Genomic DNA, 13,364 nt, shown 5'->3' on the forward strand with positions numbered 1-13,364 from the left:
ACCATGTGCCCAGGCTTTCCAGTTCAAACAAATGGATTAGCTGTGCAATCTGCCAAATACACAATTCTCACACCCTGCAGTGCCTCCCTTGCTGACCATAACCCAACAGAAGTGCAAACACAGCACAACCACCAGGTTATCAGCAACTGAAGAACCAAGTTAAGGTTGAAGTATTTGGGGTTTATTTTCAGACAACAGTTGGGATGAAAGAGACAGCACAGTACTACAAACCCTCCTTGTACATTAAATTTTAGTTTTCTAATTTCTAAAGATGAAGCTTCTTCTTTGCACTTGATTTTCAAGTTATTTTGTTACAGAGATACATTGCATGGCTGATCCTAAAATGTTAATGCTTCACTAAATGATGATTCTTCATTCTATTAATGAATCTGAAAACATGTGGTAGCTGCAGGAATTTTATCTTACAGCTTTAAAGGAGGTAACAACACCGCCTGCCTTCTCACTTCAGGGATCTTCAGTTCTGTAAATTGTTTCACCTAGAGAAGGTTATCCAAGAAGCCCCTAAAGTCATTCCAAAGTTCCTGCACTTTAAGAACAATTTCAGCAGAAATACCTCTGCCTCTCTTTTTGCAAAACCAAACTGGAACAAAAGATTCACAGATCACAGAAACCATTTTGCAATGCACCCAAACAGAGAAGCTGTGCTACTATAACGTGCTAGCAACAGATAAATTCTCCCAAACTACTTAAGCAACAATGGATTTCCTTGTGTAGGAGAGGAGTGACTGTAGGATAGTTTTCTCTGTTCTAGCAAAGTTGTTAAAATAAGAAATTTAGTAATTCTGGGAGGACAATGACCACAGTCATATGCCACTGTGCAGCTGCTGGCCATTGACACTGATCCTGTGATCTCCATTTACAAAGGTCAGCAGCTGCTCCACACTCCCAGCTGAAAGCAGGAGAAGGTGCCTGGCATCAGGGAAGCACCCTGGGCACAGAGCTGCTCCAGGGCTGGGCAGCACCACGCTTTCCTGGCTCAGGTCACAGCTACAACTGTCTGGGAAGGCTCAGCTCTCTGGGACGTGGCCACCTACAAAAACAGTTTCAAGAGCTCCCCCCTCATCTTGACTTTTCTCTTTCCTGACTCTGGGCTCCTGATTTTTTATTCCAAGTGCAGTTCAACAGATTAATGTAAGAACTGCACAGTCAAGCCCTTTTAGTGTTACTTATTTAAGGTCTCAGGTGTGTTACAGCATAACCTGAGAGGGGAGGATGGGGAGAACTGCAAAAGATCCCTATGAAGCACCCAGAGGGCTGGGGAGCACAGACCAGGTCTGTGGGTAAAAATTAAAATTAAAAATTAAAATCATTATTTACGGTACTTTCAAATACATAAATAAAAGAATCAGCAAAAGCCACTTTCACAATACAAGCCCAAACCTGGATTAAAACTGTCCCTAAAGCTTCTTAGTGATATTAACTGGTTAACAGCCATTATTATTAAATTATATAATCAAATGCTTTAGCACCAAAATTTTTCCAAGACTGTTGATCACTCAAATCACACTATTTGTATTAATATCCCTCTTATTACCACTCTTTTATAATACTTAATTGTATTTTGCTTCATAAATTAGGAAAAAACATAATGTATTTTTTGAGCTTCATTCACAGGGAATACAAAGACATAAAAAAGGTCTGAGGTAGGAGAAGTAACCATCACCTTAACTGGAAAAATCATTTGTCTGCCAGAGGCCACTATCAAACATGAAATCCCTTGGATGGCACTCAGGAGTAGCACACAGATAAAAAGCCTCCACTTTCTGTACAGCTGTGGCTCAAAAACTCCATTTCTCCAGCAGGCAATGCCACTTTGTTTTCCTTTAAGTTCTTTCTAATGGAAAGGGTAAATTTTTCATTCCCATTTTAGCTATTACTTAAAACCTTTCATATCAGCCAGCACAACACAAGAGAATACACAGCTGAAAGGCCAAGAAGGAAGTTAGAAAAGACTAATGGATTAAAGAAGGAAAAAATGTGGGCAGAGGGAAAAAAAAAAAAAAAAGATAAGAAGGAAGCCAGAGAACTGAAAACTAGGAGAATAGGCAGATGCAAAAACATGCAATGAAGATTGCAGGGGTTTTATGCATTTTCTGGTTGGGGGATGTTCTCCCCCAGTACCAAGGACATTTGACTGAAGGAAGTACAGGCACCTACAGAAACACACACCAGCACAACAGTCATCTACTTTTTCCTACTGCCAAGGAACAATTTTGTGGAAGACAATAACCTATTCAAGTACTTCAGCAATTCCGAGGGGAAATTTGCACTAGTTTTTGAAACCTGGGAATGCAGACTTCTCAAACAATGTTTGCATGGGGGACAATGGACACAAACTTGTACAAAAGCAGCTGGACAGCAGTTTGGCAGAATCTCAACTCCTTGAGCCCCATATGAATGGATCTTATTCAGAGCATTTATCCTGACTGCATGACAGCAGTCCAGAATATCAGACCAAGAAGTTCTGAAGAGAACATCTTTATGCAACAGCATCAAGTTTTATTTTCTTATATTCCCCTGAGTTTTGGTACAGATTAAGTCTTCAGCTGCCTTTTCAGAGGATCTAAGATGTCCACTACTCATTTTGACAGATGCAAATAGAAAATAGTTGTATGAAGTGGGAATAATAACTTGCAATCTGCTAAATCATATTACATTATGTTCCACTACAATATGGACACTGACCTGGTATTTTTAACTCCTGGAGCGTTAAATATTAAAGACAATTACTTTGTGTGTTATGGGCAAAAGAAATACATTAGGTCATAAAAATCATTAATCTACATTTATACAGACTTCTCTGCACTGTTCATTTCTTGCCTACAGCCATTTTCATAAGACGTAATTCCTCAATAAAAGCATTCAAATATATTTTAAAGGTTCCTGACTAAAAGCTCAAAGACAGCCTAACACCAGCCAATAAAGAACATCAGGCTCTTCACCAGCTTTTAGTTACTGAGGAAGGGTCTTGGATCCAAAGAACAAGGACTGAACTGAAAGTATGTAACAATTTGTACACAGGAGCAACAGGTAATTCAGTTGGGCACAGAGGAGTATTCAGTCTGAATTCACTACAGCAAATAATAAACACAACTAGTATTATTCGGAAAAAAAGGGAACACCAAGGAAGAATAAGGGCTAGACATGCAACTGCCACCTTTATGCAATGAAAGTAGAGTTTTATATTCTGTTTCTCTAACTTTTCAGTTACTTAAAGACACATGAAATTAGCCATCACTACATTAGACTGTACAGCATATACTCATCTGAATTTAAATTCATTAAACCTTTGTGCTGTTACAATTGGAGATGTACCTTCAAATAGCTCAATTTAATATTTACACAAACGCAAAAAATGCTTCTACAAATACTGTGATAAGCATGTGATATCAAGTGAAGGTTACACCACCAGTACTCAGAAATGCTTCTGCTGCACATCAGAAACCAGTAGATTGTTTTCTTGCTCAGAATTCTGCAATTGGTAAAACATTACTTTAATTCATCACAGATGGAGTTTAGGAGGTCCCACAGGGACCAGAAGCACTAAAGGAGCAGAGGGGTTGGATGGATCACAGCTGGACAGGCAGCAAAGTGACACACAAAGTGACAGCAACTTGCAGTATCTCAACAAGTGGAAGGCAGAGAGCAGGAAGGATGAACTTTCATTTAAAACCCAGCTCTCAGACACATTTTGCTGAACTGTAATTCCTATTCCAATTTCAATTAGCTCATTTTTGAGAAGAACCCATATGCTCTCCAACTCTCTATGCTCTACTTGAGCATGATGCTTTTGTCTCTGCGTATGAACAGACCAGACCAGGCAAATTACTGCCTAGACAGCAAAATATCCCAGAAACAAAATACATCTCCCAAGATGCAGCTTCAAGCACAAATGTTATTTTATGCACTGAACTTTGACGCTACTTGCCCTCAGTAGTTCAGCTGGATCGTTTCAAATCTATCAGCAAAGCCATTTGCCCTTTTACTTTTCAAGAAATTCCATTTTCTAGTAATCCCTAAAGACACTGAAATCTTATATATTCTTGGATACCAAACCATTTGTGCCCCTGCCAAAGTGAGTTTACCCTATTTACAAATGGGGACATTTCAGCTCATTTACACCCTCAGGATAAATCTAGTTTACTCCTTCTACCCAAAATAATGCAGACACACAGAGAAAGTGCCATGACCTCACCTTCAGTATTTCAGGTTCTTTGATGTCTAGAGCTCCTGGATTCCACCGCTTTTTCAGGCTTTTATGCAATTTGAGATACTCAGGAGTACGTGGAGTAAGAAGCCAAATCACACAGACAGCTACCATAAATCCAAGGGCCATTCCAAGTAAAAGTCCACTTAAATAGCCAGGGAGAGGGATAATAAGGTAAGCATAGACTAACAGTACTAATAAGTATAAAGTTTTCACTGGTATTTGAGGCTGTTGCACATCCAGATTATTTTCATCTTCACTACTGAACACAGTAGCAGTTTCCTCAGTCATCTCGGGATCAACCACAGTTTCAGCAGGTTTATCAGTTTTGCTTTCCTCCTCTAGCAAGAAAAAGTCTTCAGAATACAGTTCACAAAACTCCTCATCCTCCCTGCTCACCAGTGCTGACAATGAACATTTTTCAAGTACTAGTGAAGGTTTTGACCCCACATCCTTTGTGCTTGCAGACTGAGAGCTTTTGGTCTCCATCTCTTTTGCATGTTCTTCTGCCCCTCTTGACTGATCGCCCTTAGTCAGGTTTAAATCACTCCCAGAGAAATCCCCTTCCGAATCACACTCCTCTTCCTTAATGCTGTAGTTGTTATTGCTTTCCAAATGGCCATTCAAACTGGAAAGGTTTGAGAGTTCTGAAGCACTTGAAGATAAGGCTTTGGGCCTGTGGCTACTACTTTCATCACCCATTATTTTACTGAGCAGCTGAAGAGGCTCATAGATGACCTCAGAAAGGCGTCTTTTTGTATCTTCGATTTTAGCTTCCATTTCAGGTACTTTAAAAAAGGAACGCGTGTCGGAGGGGGATGTTAATGGAGAGGAGGGGGCAGTTTTAGAATCACCACTTGTAGCTCGAGGTTGAGTGAACTGTTTGAACAGATGCAAGTTCAGTTTTGAGTCAGGTGGCCTGTAAGACACAGCTTCAGACTCCTGTTTAGACGTGTCTGTAGACAGAGATTTCACCAAGGTTTTCATTAACTGCCTATGTCGCATCGGTGGGGTGGGTTCTTTTGGTTCCACTTCTGTTGAAAAGGACTTGACTAACCCCTTAAAAGGCTTTGAAGTAGAAACTGTGGATGATCCACTAGAGCAGGCAACTGATCTGGAAGGGGATGAGGATGGGGAAGACAGACTGGATTTCTGTTCCACAGGTGGTGCTGCTGCACCTGATGCGCCAAGTGTGTGACATGAGTGTGACGATGGAGACAGGACTGGTGGCACTGCACTGATTATTTGGGATAGGGAAGGAGAGTCCAACAGCTTTACAGTTTCTGCAGTGGGCAGAACTGCAGGGGATGAGGACAGCGGTGGTGCAGTCTCGGCCATGTTAAGCGAGGTAGCTGGACCAAAAAGGTCATGGCCGGTATGCTCAAAGCAGAGGTCTTCCTTGGCTTCAAGTGCTGTTACAATGCTTTGGTCATCTAGTTCCTCATCAAGAAACTCTTTAAACTCCTCTTCCTCCTCTTCTTCCTCCTTCCCAAATGCAGAGAAATGAATAGTGATGGTTTCTCGGGAGACAGATCGTTGGACCTGCACTTTTGGTGTTGACTGCTTTGAGGACATTTCACCGCTTTTCTCTGCATGGCTACTGTTCCGACTTGTCATTGCAGGTTCCAGAGAGGTGTCAAGAGTCTGGGAAGAAAACGTAACACCACGTTAAATGCATCCTACCCCCCTCCAAATGCCCTTATTTTCAAGCATTAAGCTAAACAAAATTTTACATAGGAAAAAATCCCAAATGAATTCACACCAACAAAAAAACATGAAGCAGGAGGTGCCTAGGCTCAAAATTACAGATCTAGGTCACTGTGTGCTACATAACGTATTTCCACATACCACAAAATGGCAATATTAAAACACACCAGGCTGTAAAATTATCTTCAAGTGCCCAGAAATTACAATTCATCTCTGAAGCATCACCTTTCTACTTACTCTACCAGGTGTACCTCTGACTTCCAGAGCCCCATCCACCCCAACACACTGAAATTCTTCACTCCTAACTCTCAGTCTCCTTTACATGCAACACTTAATGCTTTATACCTTATAAATAAAGAAAATTTGAAACTTAAAGCAAAATCAGATATATGTAAAAGTCGTCACTGCAGGATGGAGCACATTATTTAAGCATTTTATTGACCCCTGAAAGTGAATTCAGCACATATTTATATGGAGAGGAAATGGCACGCATTTAAACCAAGGCACTGGTGACCATACACAGAGATCAACCAGGAATTACAGGATTAACTCTGCCTCTCCAGCTGGGAGGCAGCACTTTATCTCCACTGCCAAGACAGCGAGTTTACCACTTCAGTAACTGAATTATTTTTCAGAAGCTGTTAAAATGCTGTAATCAAAATGTCAAGCTGAATTAATGTGAGGCCTTTGCTGACGTCTAAAGAGCAGTTCAGAAGAATGATTATGTGGTGGTGAAGAAATTGCACTTTGCAAACAGTTGTGATATCAGATTGTATTATCCAGCAAGCCAGTGCCACCTGTTCAGCATCATCATCCTACTAAAGGTTGCAGCCCTTTCTACTTCTTCGCAGAGCTGTTCATGTTACCATTTTTTAACCTGTCACTAAACTAAGCTGGGTTAAACATTTTAAAACTCCAGATCTTTGCTACACAGCTTATTTAGAGTGACTAGCTGTCCACAACTTCCTACACGCTATAGTTGTCCATTTTACAGCTCCTAAATTGTTGACAATTCCTTGCTTCTTCCAGCATTTGTGAACATCTCAATCAGGCTGCATGGACGTTAACCTGCTTCATGCAAAGCCTTCCGAAATTAATTTTCAGGGTGTGTTTGTTCTTTTAAGTTTCATTTCTGCTGCATATGACAGGGAGCCAGTTTGGGTTCAAAGGACTTAAAAAACCATTCACACCCTGGTCAAGCTTTCACTTGACATCTCACCCTTGCTCTGTACACTGCTTAGGAGATAAAAATTCTTCCTAAAGATCACTTCTGACTTGAGCTTTTACCATGGAGTAGCTTTCTTCTGTCCTCCCCAAAATCCATGTGACCCATCCAAGTAGCAGCATTAACACCATCAACAGTAGCAACATTAGCATCATCCTTTCAGTGATGGAGAAGTGCCTCCAGCCCACCTGGGGCTCAGCAGGTTGTCACCTTTCTTAAGGTTTTCTACATCTGTGGATCAAGTAGTTATTTACCCAAATATTAAGAACTCTCAGTTACCTGAAGTTTACATACACACTTATCAGTCACCTGTATGTATAACTTGGGTGAGTGCTAAGGTTGCTAAGAAATTTGGTCTCTCATTTCCCTGTTGGATTAGCACAACTGCGAACCACCAGCAGACAGAATCCATGCTTCTGTCTGCTGTGCATAGACATGGTTCTGTTTCAAACAGTTCAGACTGCAAATTACCACATTTTTTTGACAAACACATCCAAATTTATCTTGGAGAGGGAAAAAAATACTACTGATACATATCCAAGCTCATTTCTATAGTGCCGGGCCATCAGCTATCACACGTGTTTAATATTTTGGCCCAGTTGTGAAACTGCAAAACTAATACACCAAAATTTGGAAGTACAAAAACCCTACACATTTTCCAGGTTACTAAGCCATCACAACACCATACACTAAGGAAGGAAAAAAAAGAAACAAACAAAAATCAAAACCCCACAAATATAATAACAAAATCCCCATTGCACACAATGCTGTTGGCATCAGTTTAACCCCTTCTCTCCTGCTGTTTAGCATTAACCATTTATCAGTCATCTAGGAAAAGCAGGAGAAAAATATCAGCAATTCCCCTCCCCCCAAGTAGCATTTTCACTGTGACATTTTGTATCAGCTAGAACTTCATGGGTTTGGATAGCTCTTTAGCACACTGTGTTTACACTGAGCATTAATTAGCTGGTGTTTAAACACCAGTTGCCATGCTGTGCTAATGCAGTGCTAATGACCTGAAACAGATGAACTTTACTTGCACACACCAAACGTACTGAAAAGAGATTTTACTGCTTATTGAACAAGCAAGATTTTCTTAACATCATGATGAACTTAACAGAGAAAGGAAGGAAATTCTTGATTAGCCAGTATTTGCCTACCTTAAGCAGGTTACTGTATCACAAACTATGTCATATAAAAGAACATGTTTCCAATCCATTCCTGAACACAAGCTCTGTTTTACTGCAGAAGATTTGGGCTTTCGTTTTTTCTTCCCAAAGTCGATGTTGAGAAGTTTTTCCTTGACAGCTCTTTCAGTACGTGTTAGGTTGTGATAAAGCTATTTCATCAGGTTCTTGAACCATACATTTTTACCCCTTGAATAATTTTAACACATTCACCTCTTACTCATTTCTAGCTATATTTTCCTCACTCATTTCCTTCCCCTACTCCTCAACTCCTCTCCCAGCTGTCTGAAGACCTGATGTTCCAGCCTCACCATTTGAAGTGGCACAATTCCAAACTGTTTGGATTTGTTATTGTTACTTGCAGAATTAGATTATATTGGTATTTTTAGAGACACAGGTTTTCACTGGTCCATCTTTTGAAGACCACACTGTTCCCCATTCTCTGACTGCCTCTTCAGGGGTTTTCTGGTGTTGATTCTGAAGATGCAAGGTGCAGGCACATAAACTATTACTTGAGTAGTAGTCTTACACCCTCAGGCTTCAAACAATTCAAAACATGAACTTTACCCAGAAGGGAAGAAAGCTGCTCAGAAAATAATTCCTTTCTCCCAAAGGTTGGAACTTCGGATGCTGTTGCAGGGTGGAATGAGATAGCTGCCAACCAACTGCTGCCATTTCCACTTCTGACCTCAAGGCACTGCATCCCCAACTCCTACAGAAGAGCAGTTTATAATCCTCACCTGCAGGCATTGCTTTTAAAGCTCCAAGAACAGGAAACACTGAGCCAGGCAAAGAGGGAATGCAGCTGCCTGGGACAGACAACATTGCTCACCCAGCCCTTTCCTACAAGCAGGGAGGTAGCGGTGCTGGAGCTGAGGATGTTTTTACCTGGGTGACAACATGTCTCCACCATGCTGTGATGCACCTGGTGACAAACAGGGACACCCAGGGAGAGGCCAGCTGTGGGTTAGGCCATGGCACCTCTTGTGAATGTCACTGCAGTAACTGTGCTCTTTCCCAGGAATGACTAACTGGGAGTTCACAGGAAGAGCCAAGCACCCAGCAATGTGTCCTTCTGCCCAGCAGCATAAACGCCCTTCTGTTCCTTTCCCCTGCAGTGGACAAACACACCCCACCCTTCTCCAGCTGAGCCCCAGAAAGCACCTGTACACAGCACTGAGAAAACACACAGTCCATCCAAGAGCCTGAGACAATTATCCCACCAACTTTATACAGCAAAGCAATTATTTTCACATAACAATTTAGAAAGCGATTCAAACAATAAAGCAGCAAGCTAGGAACTAACCTAAAAGGTCAAAGTTGCATATACCACACTTAGTCATAATCACTAAGCTTGAGAAACAGGCTGGATTGGGTAACTAAATTCACATGCTTTGCTGCAGCCAGCTACTCCATTCACATTGCTATTACTTATTGCAACATCTTCATGAGGGGGAAAGGGTGCACAGTACACTGTATCAGCAAAATGCTATCAGAAAAATGTGCAGCAAGGTTCAACACTTGTATTTTTGTTGCTATTAAACACAGACAAAAATGTTTTCCACAAAACAAAAATTCTTTTCCTCTTAAGTAAAGTCTTACAGGTTATTAAACAGCACAGCAGTACTTTCCCCTGTATCTGAGAGAAGAACAAGTCCCAAATGCTACTCAGGAAATAACAAATTTGATTATTGATAATGCTACAATTCAACTTCTTGCAGGTTACCACAGGGGTTCACAGGATAAGATGTTTCTCACTGGTTATGCCTCTGCTTTCCCCAGCAACCTTTCTGGGCCATCCCTTGTCCAACATGCTGCTCTCCAGCTTTGGCAGACTGGGAAAGAAGCACAATTGTTCTTTAGGATTCATGGGGTGTTTTTATAATTTTGGATTACAGGACAGTAATTTTCAAGTGTCAGACTCAAAACAGGTAAACATTTTATACTCTAAATCTACCTTCCATTTGGCAAGAAGGAGAAGCAGTATATTTGTTTTAGACAATCTCTGCAGCCTCCATGTGGAGTGACATTTTATATTAACAGGAACAGGACCCCACTAACACATTACAGCCATGTTCCAAACAGGGAACACCTGCACAAGGCAGTATGATCTGAAATTCATATCTGCTCCCAGAAGTTCTAGATTCTGTTTGATTTACTAGAGATTCAGCCAGTATCTGCCTTCCAACACTAAGACATGTGGGAGAACTGCTGCAATTCTTTGTACTTATTTAAAATAAGTAACAGAACTGTCAGCATCAAACAAAATTTTCTGTTAAGAACAAGAAGTCTTCATTTCAGGTCCCTCAAAATGAAGCACAATATTAGTGTAAAGTACTACTTGGCCACAGAAGTAGTCTAGAAAGCCAATTCCCATATGGCCCAGAATGCCCTCCCTGAAGCAGAGAGCACAGCTGCTGGGACATTATCTGTCACATGGATTTCATCTCATTCAGCAGATCTATACCATAAAAGACCAAAAATGAAGGGATAGGAAATGCAAAATTCAATGTTCTTTCCTATACCCATTCAAATTTCTAATTATGATCAATTAAATTCCCCTGGCATCTCCATGAGTTAATGTATTCCATAGTTAACATCTATTGTTCCTTTTACATCCACTACTCATTACTTTTAAATGAACTACAGAGCCAGGGTTGGTAATTACTATCAAACAATAGCCCTGTGAAACCTTCCTGTCAGGGATCCAGTTACCCAGCCTGGAGATAAGGCTCAATTTCCATCAGGATCAAGAAGGAAGTTTTGCTTCACTTTCCAAATTCATGCAACTGGATTTGAGATGCAGAGGATGGGGGGAGGGGGGGGGAGGGGGGGAAGAGGAAAAAAGAAGCCCAACAAAACCTGTTTTAAATCCAGGGCAGAAATGAAAAATTTGATATCAATATCGAGTACTATTAAATGACTGTAGTCAAATGTGTTGAGCAGAAGCCAATCCCTGATCATGGCCAAAACTGATGGTGCCACCCACTATAGACCATAATATACACACACAATACATACCCCTGACAGAGAAACCCAGGTCAGACAATTAAGCTGGGTGAGAACTAAAACACCTCCAGCAGAAGAAGTTCTCTGAGCATCATTAAAAACCCAAACATTTTTGTGCAAATGCTTTTAAGTCCAGAAAAATTTAAGTTAAATAATCAGCATTTAAGTACTTTTAGGGATACTTAAAAAGAGGATCTTAGGCAAGATTTTAACATCTTGTCAATGAGATTATACTTTTAATGAAAATTATTGAACTATTAAAGAGACAAGTAAGAGTCCTTTTAAGTCCAGGACAGAAAAGTCAAGTAAAATTGCAATGGCAAATAAGGAACCTTCAAAACTACTGCAAGTTTGCTGCAGACAAAATTACTGGAATTTTGTTGCTGCTGCTGAGGTTCCCAAGCTTGTCTTTACAAAACTTCAAAAATAATAAAGCAAAAATTGTTTAATGTTAGCTAAGCGAGTGTCTTCTTCATTAATATTTTCCCCAGAGACTTAAGAAAGGTCAGCTACCACATTAGTTCCTTTGCCTTTACAGATAAAAAATAATTATAATTTCTTATTCTCCTTCCATGACACACCACTTACCAAAATCTTTAAAAGATGCACTACAGCCCCATTTTAACAAATACAAAAAGCTAAGCAGTTTCCTCCAGAAACTCAGAAAAATCTAATTTCTTTATATTTCGTGATTTTCTGAAGGCTGAAGTGAAGCAGTATTTTTAAGAAATCCATCATTTTCCCTAACAGAAGAAATAAAAAGTTTTAGGCAAAGCTCTGCTCTTTGGAATAGATTCAAACTACATCAGAGTATAATTATATCACAGAACATTTACTCCCAGCTGGGACAATAAGAATTAATAAAAATGCTAGTAAGTATATAATAGATTCTCTATTCACATATTCTCCTCCTATGAACTATATTCTTGCTTATCATTTGTAATTGCATGCAACAGGTAGCACCTTTTCCTTCCAAAACACTCCCCATTAAACAGTTCAAAGGGACCTTTCATTAGTTCTCACAACAAAATAAAATAGTAAAAAAACACAAACATATCCCCCCTCTCATCCTCCATCACAGATTTTGGGGGTTTAGTCATTTCCTATAATGCATATTGCTGCCTTTAAAATTATGTTAAAATGTGTTTTTTCCAGGTAGCTAGTTGCTGGCCTCAAAATTACCTAAAAATCTAATTTGGCCACAAGTGACAAGAGAAATGCCCCAGAAAAAAAAAGTTTACAGACCTAGATCTGACATTTCTGCAGCAAGGGAATCAGAAATAGACACATTAAAACAAGGGCAAACTCAGAGGTAGCTTAAAGCCAGCTTTTCCCATTTTTCTTAAACTGCTGTATTCCTCAGAGTCACCCTGCAAAATCAAAGGAGAGCAAAAAAAAACCCCAACAATGGTCTTACAGTATTGAGCAACAAATATGTAACTGCTGTATTTGCTCTCTTCTAAAAGGGAGGACAGTCTACATCAGATGCTTCTGGTGCTGCACAAGTTCTGCATCTCAAGAGAACATGCTGGATTTCTGTAATAATAAAGCATCAAAAGCTTACACATAAAAAATTACATCCTGTGGAAAGGGTAAATGGTGAGGTAAAACTCTGCAGAATTGTAACTTGCTTTCTTATCTCGGTGGAGAAAAAAATCACCTCCTCATTAATCTGATAATAGATTATCTAAAACCTCAGTGGATTAATCCACAGCTGAAAACTCTGCCCACATCTCCGATTAAATTAAAGGTCACTATGAAATCTTTAGGGGAAATTTTGACCAAGTGACTTAGAGAAAAGCGTGTTTCCAAAATTAAGTAAAATAAGGTGCCCTGAATCCTAAATTAAAAATGGCTATTCAGAATTGTCTTGCAGGCTCTTTTTTTCCCAGTGCAAATGCACACCAATAGGTAGAACTACCTACAGGTAACAAGTGAGCATTAAGGACTTCTTATATTTACATTCATTTCCCTAACAAAAAAATTCCATCAATACTCACAGCACCTG

General features: G+C 40.0%; 1 protein-coding gene across 3 annotated transcripts in view; it reads right to left on the reverse strand.

The window, feature by feature from the left end:
- Positions 1 to 9,281, reverse strand: part of TEX2 (testis expressed 2) — a 30,491-nt gene extending 21,210 nt beyond the window's left edge. Inside the window, exons 1-2 of one of the 3 annotated variants that reach the window (XM_062506048.1) lie at positions 8,915 to 9,279; positions 4,217 to 5,872 (exon numbers count right to left, since the gene is read on the reverse strand). In XM_062506048.1, the coding sequence (XP_062362032.1) occupies positions 4,217 to 5,872; positions 8,915 to 9,172 (1,914 nt within the window). In that variant the 5' untranslated portion in view covers positions 9,173 to 9,279. Of the gene's footprint in view, positions 1 to 4,216; positions 5,873 to 8,914 lie in introns of those variants that run through there. The other 2 variants (XM_062506049.1, XM_062506046.1) reach the window with 2 other exon arrangements.
- Between the last annotated feature and the right edge of the window lie 4,083 nt (positions 9,282 to 13,364).

Source organism: Cinclus cinclus, chromosome 20 (genome assembly GCF_963662255.1).
Source record: "Cinclus cinclus chromosome 20, bCinCin1.1, whole genome shotgun sequence".
In the NCBI taxonomy this organism is placed as follows: domain Eukaryota; kingdom Metazoa; phylum Chordata; class Aves; order Passeriformes; family Cinclidae; genus Cinclus; species Cinclus cinclus.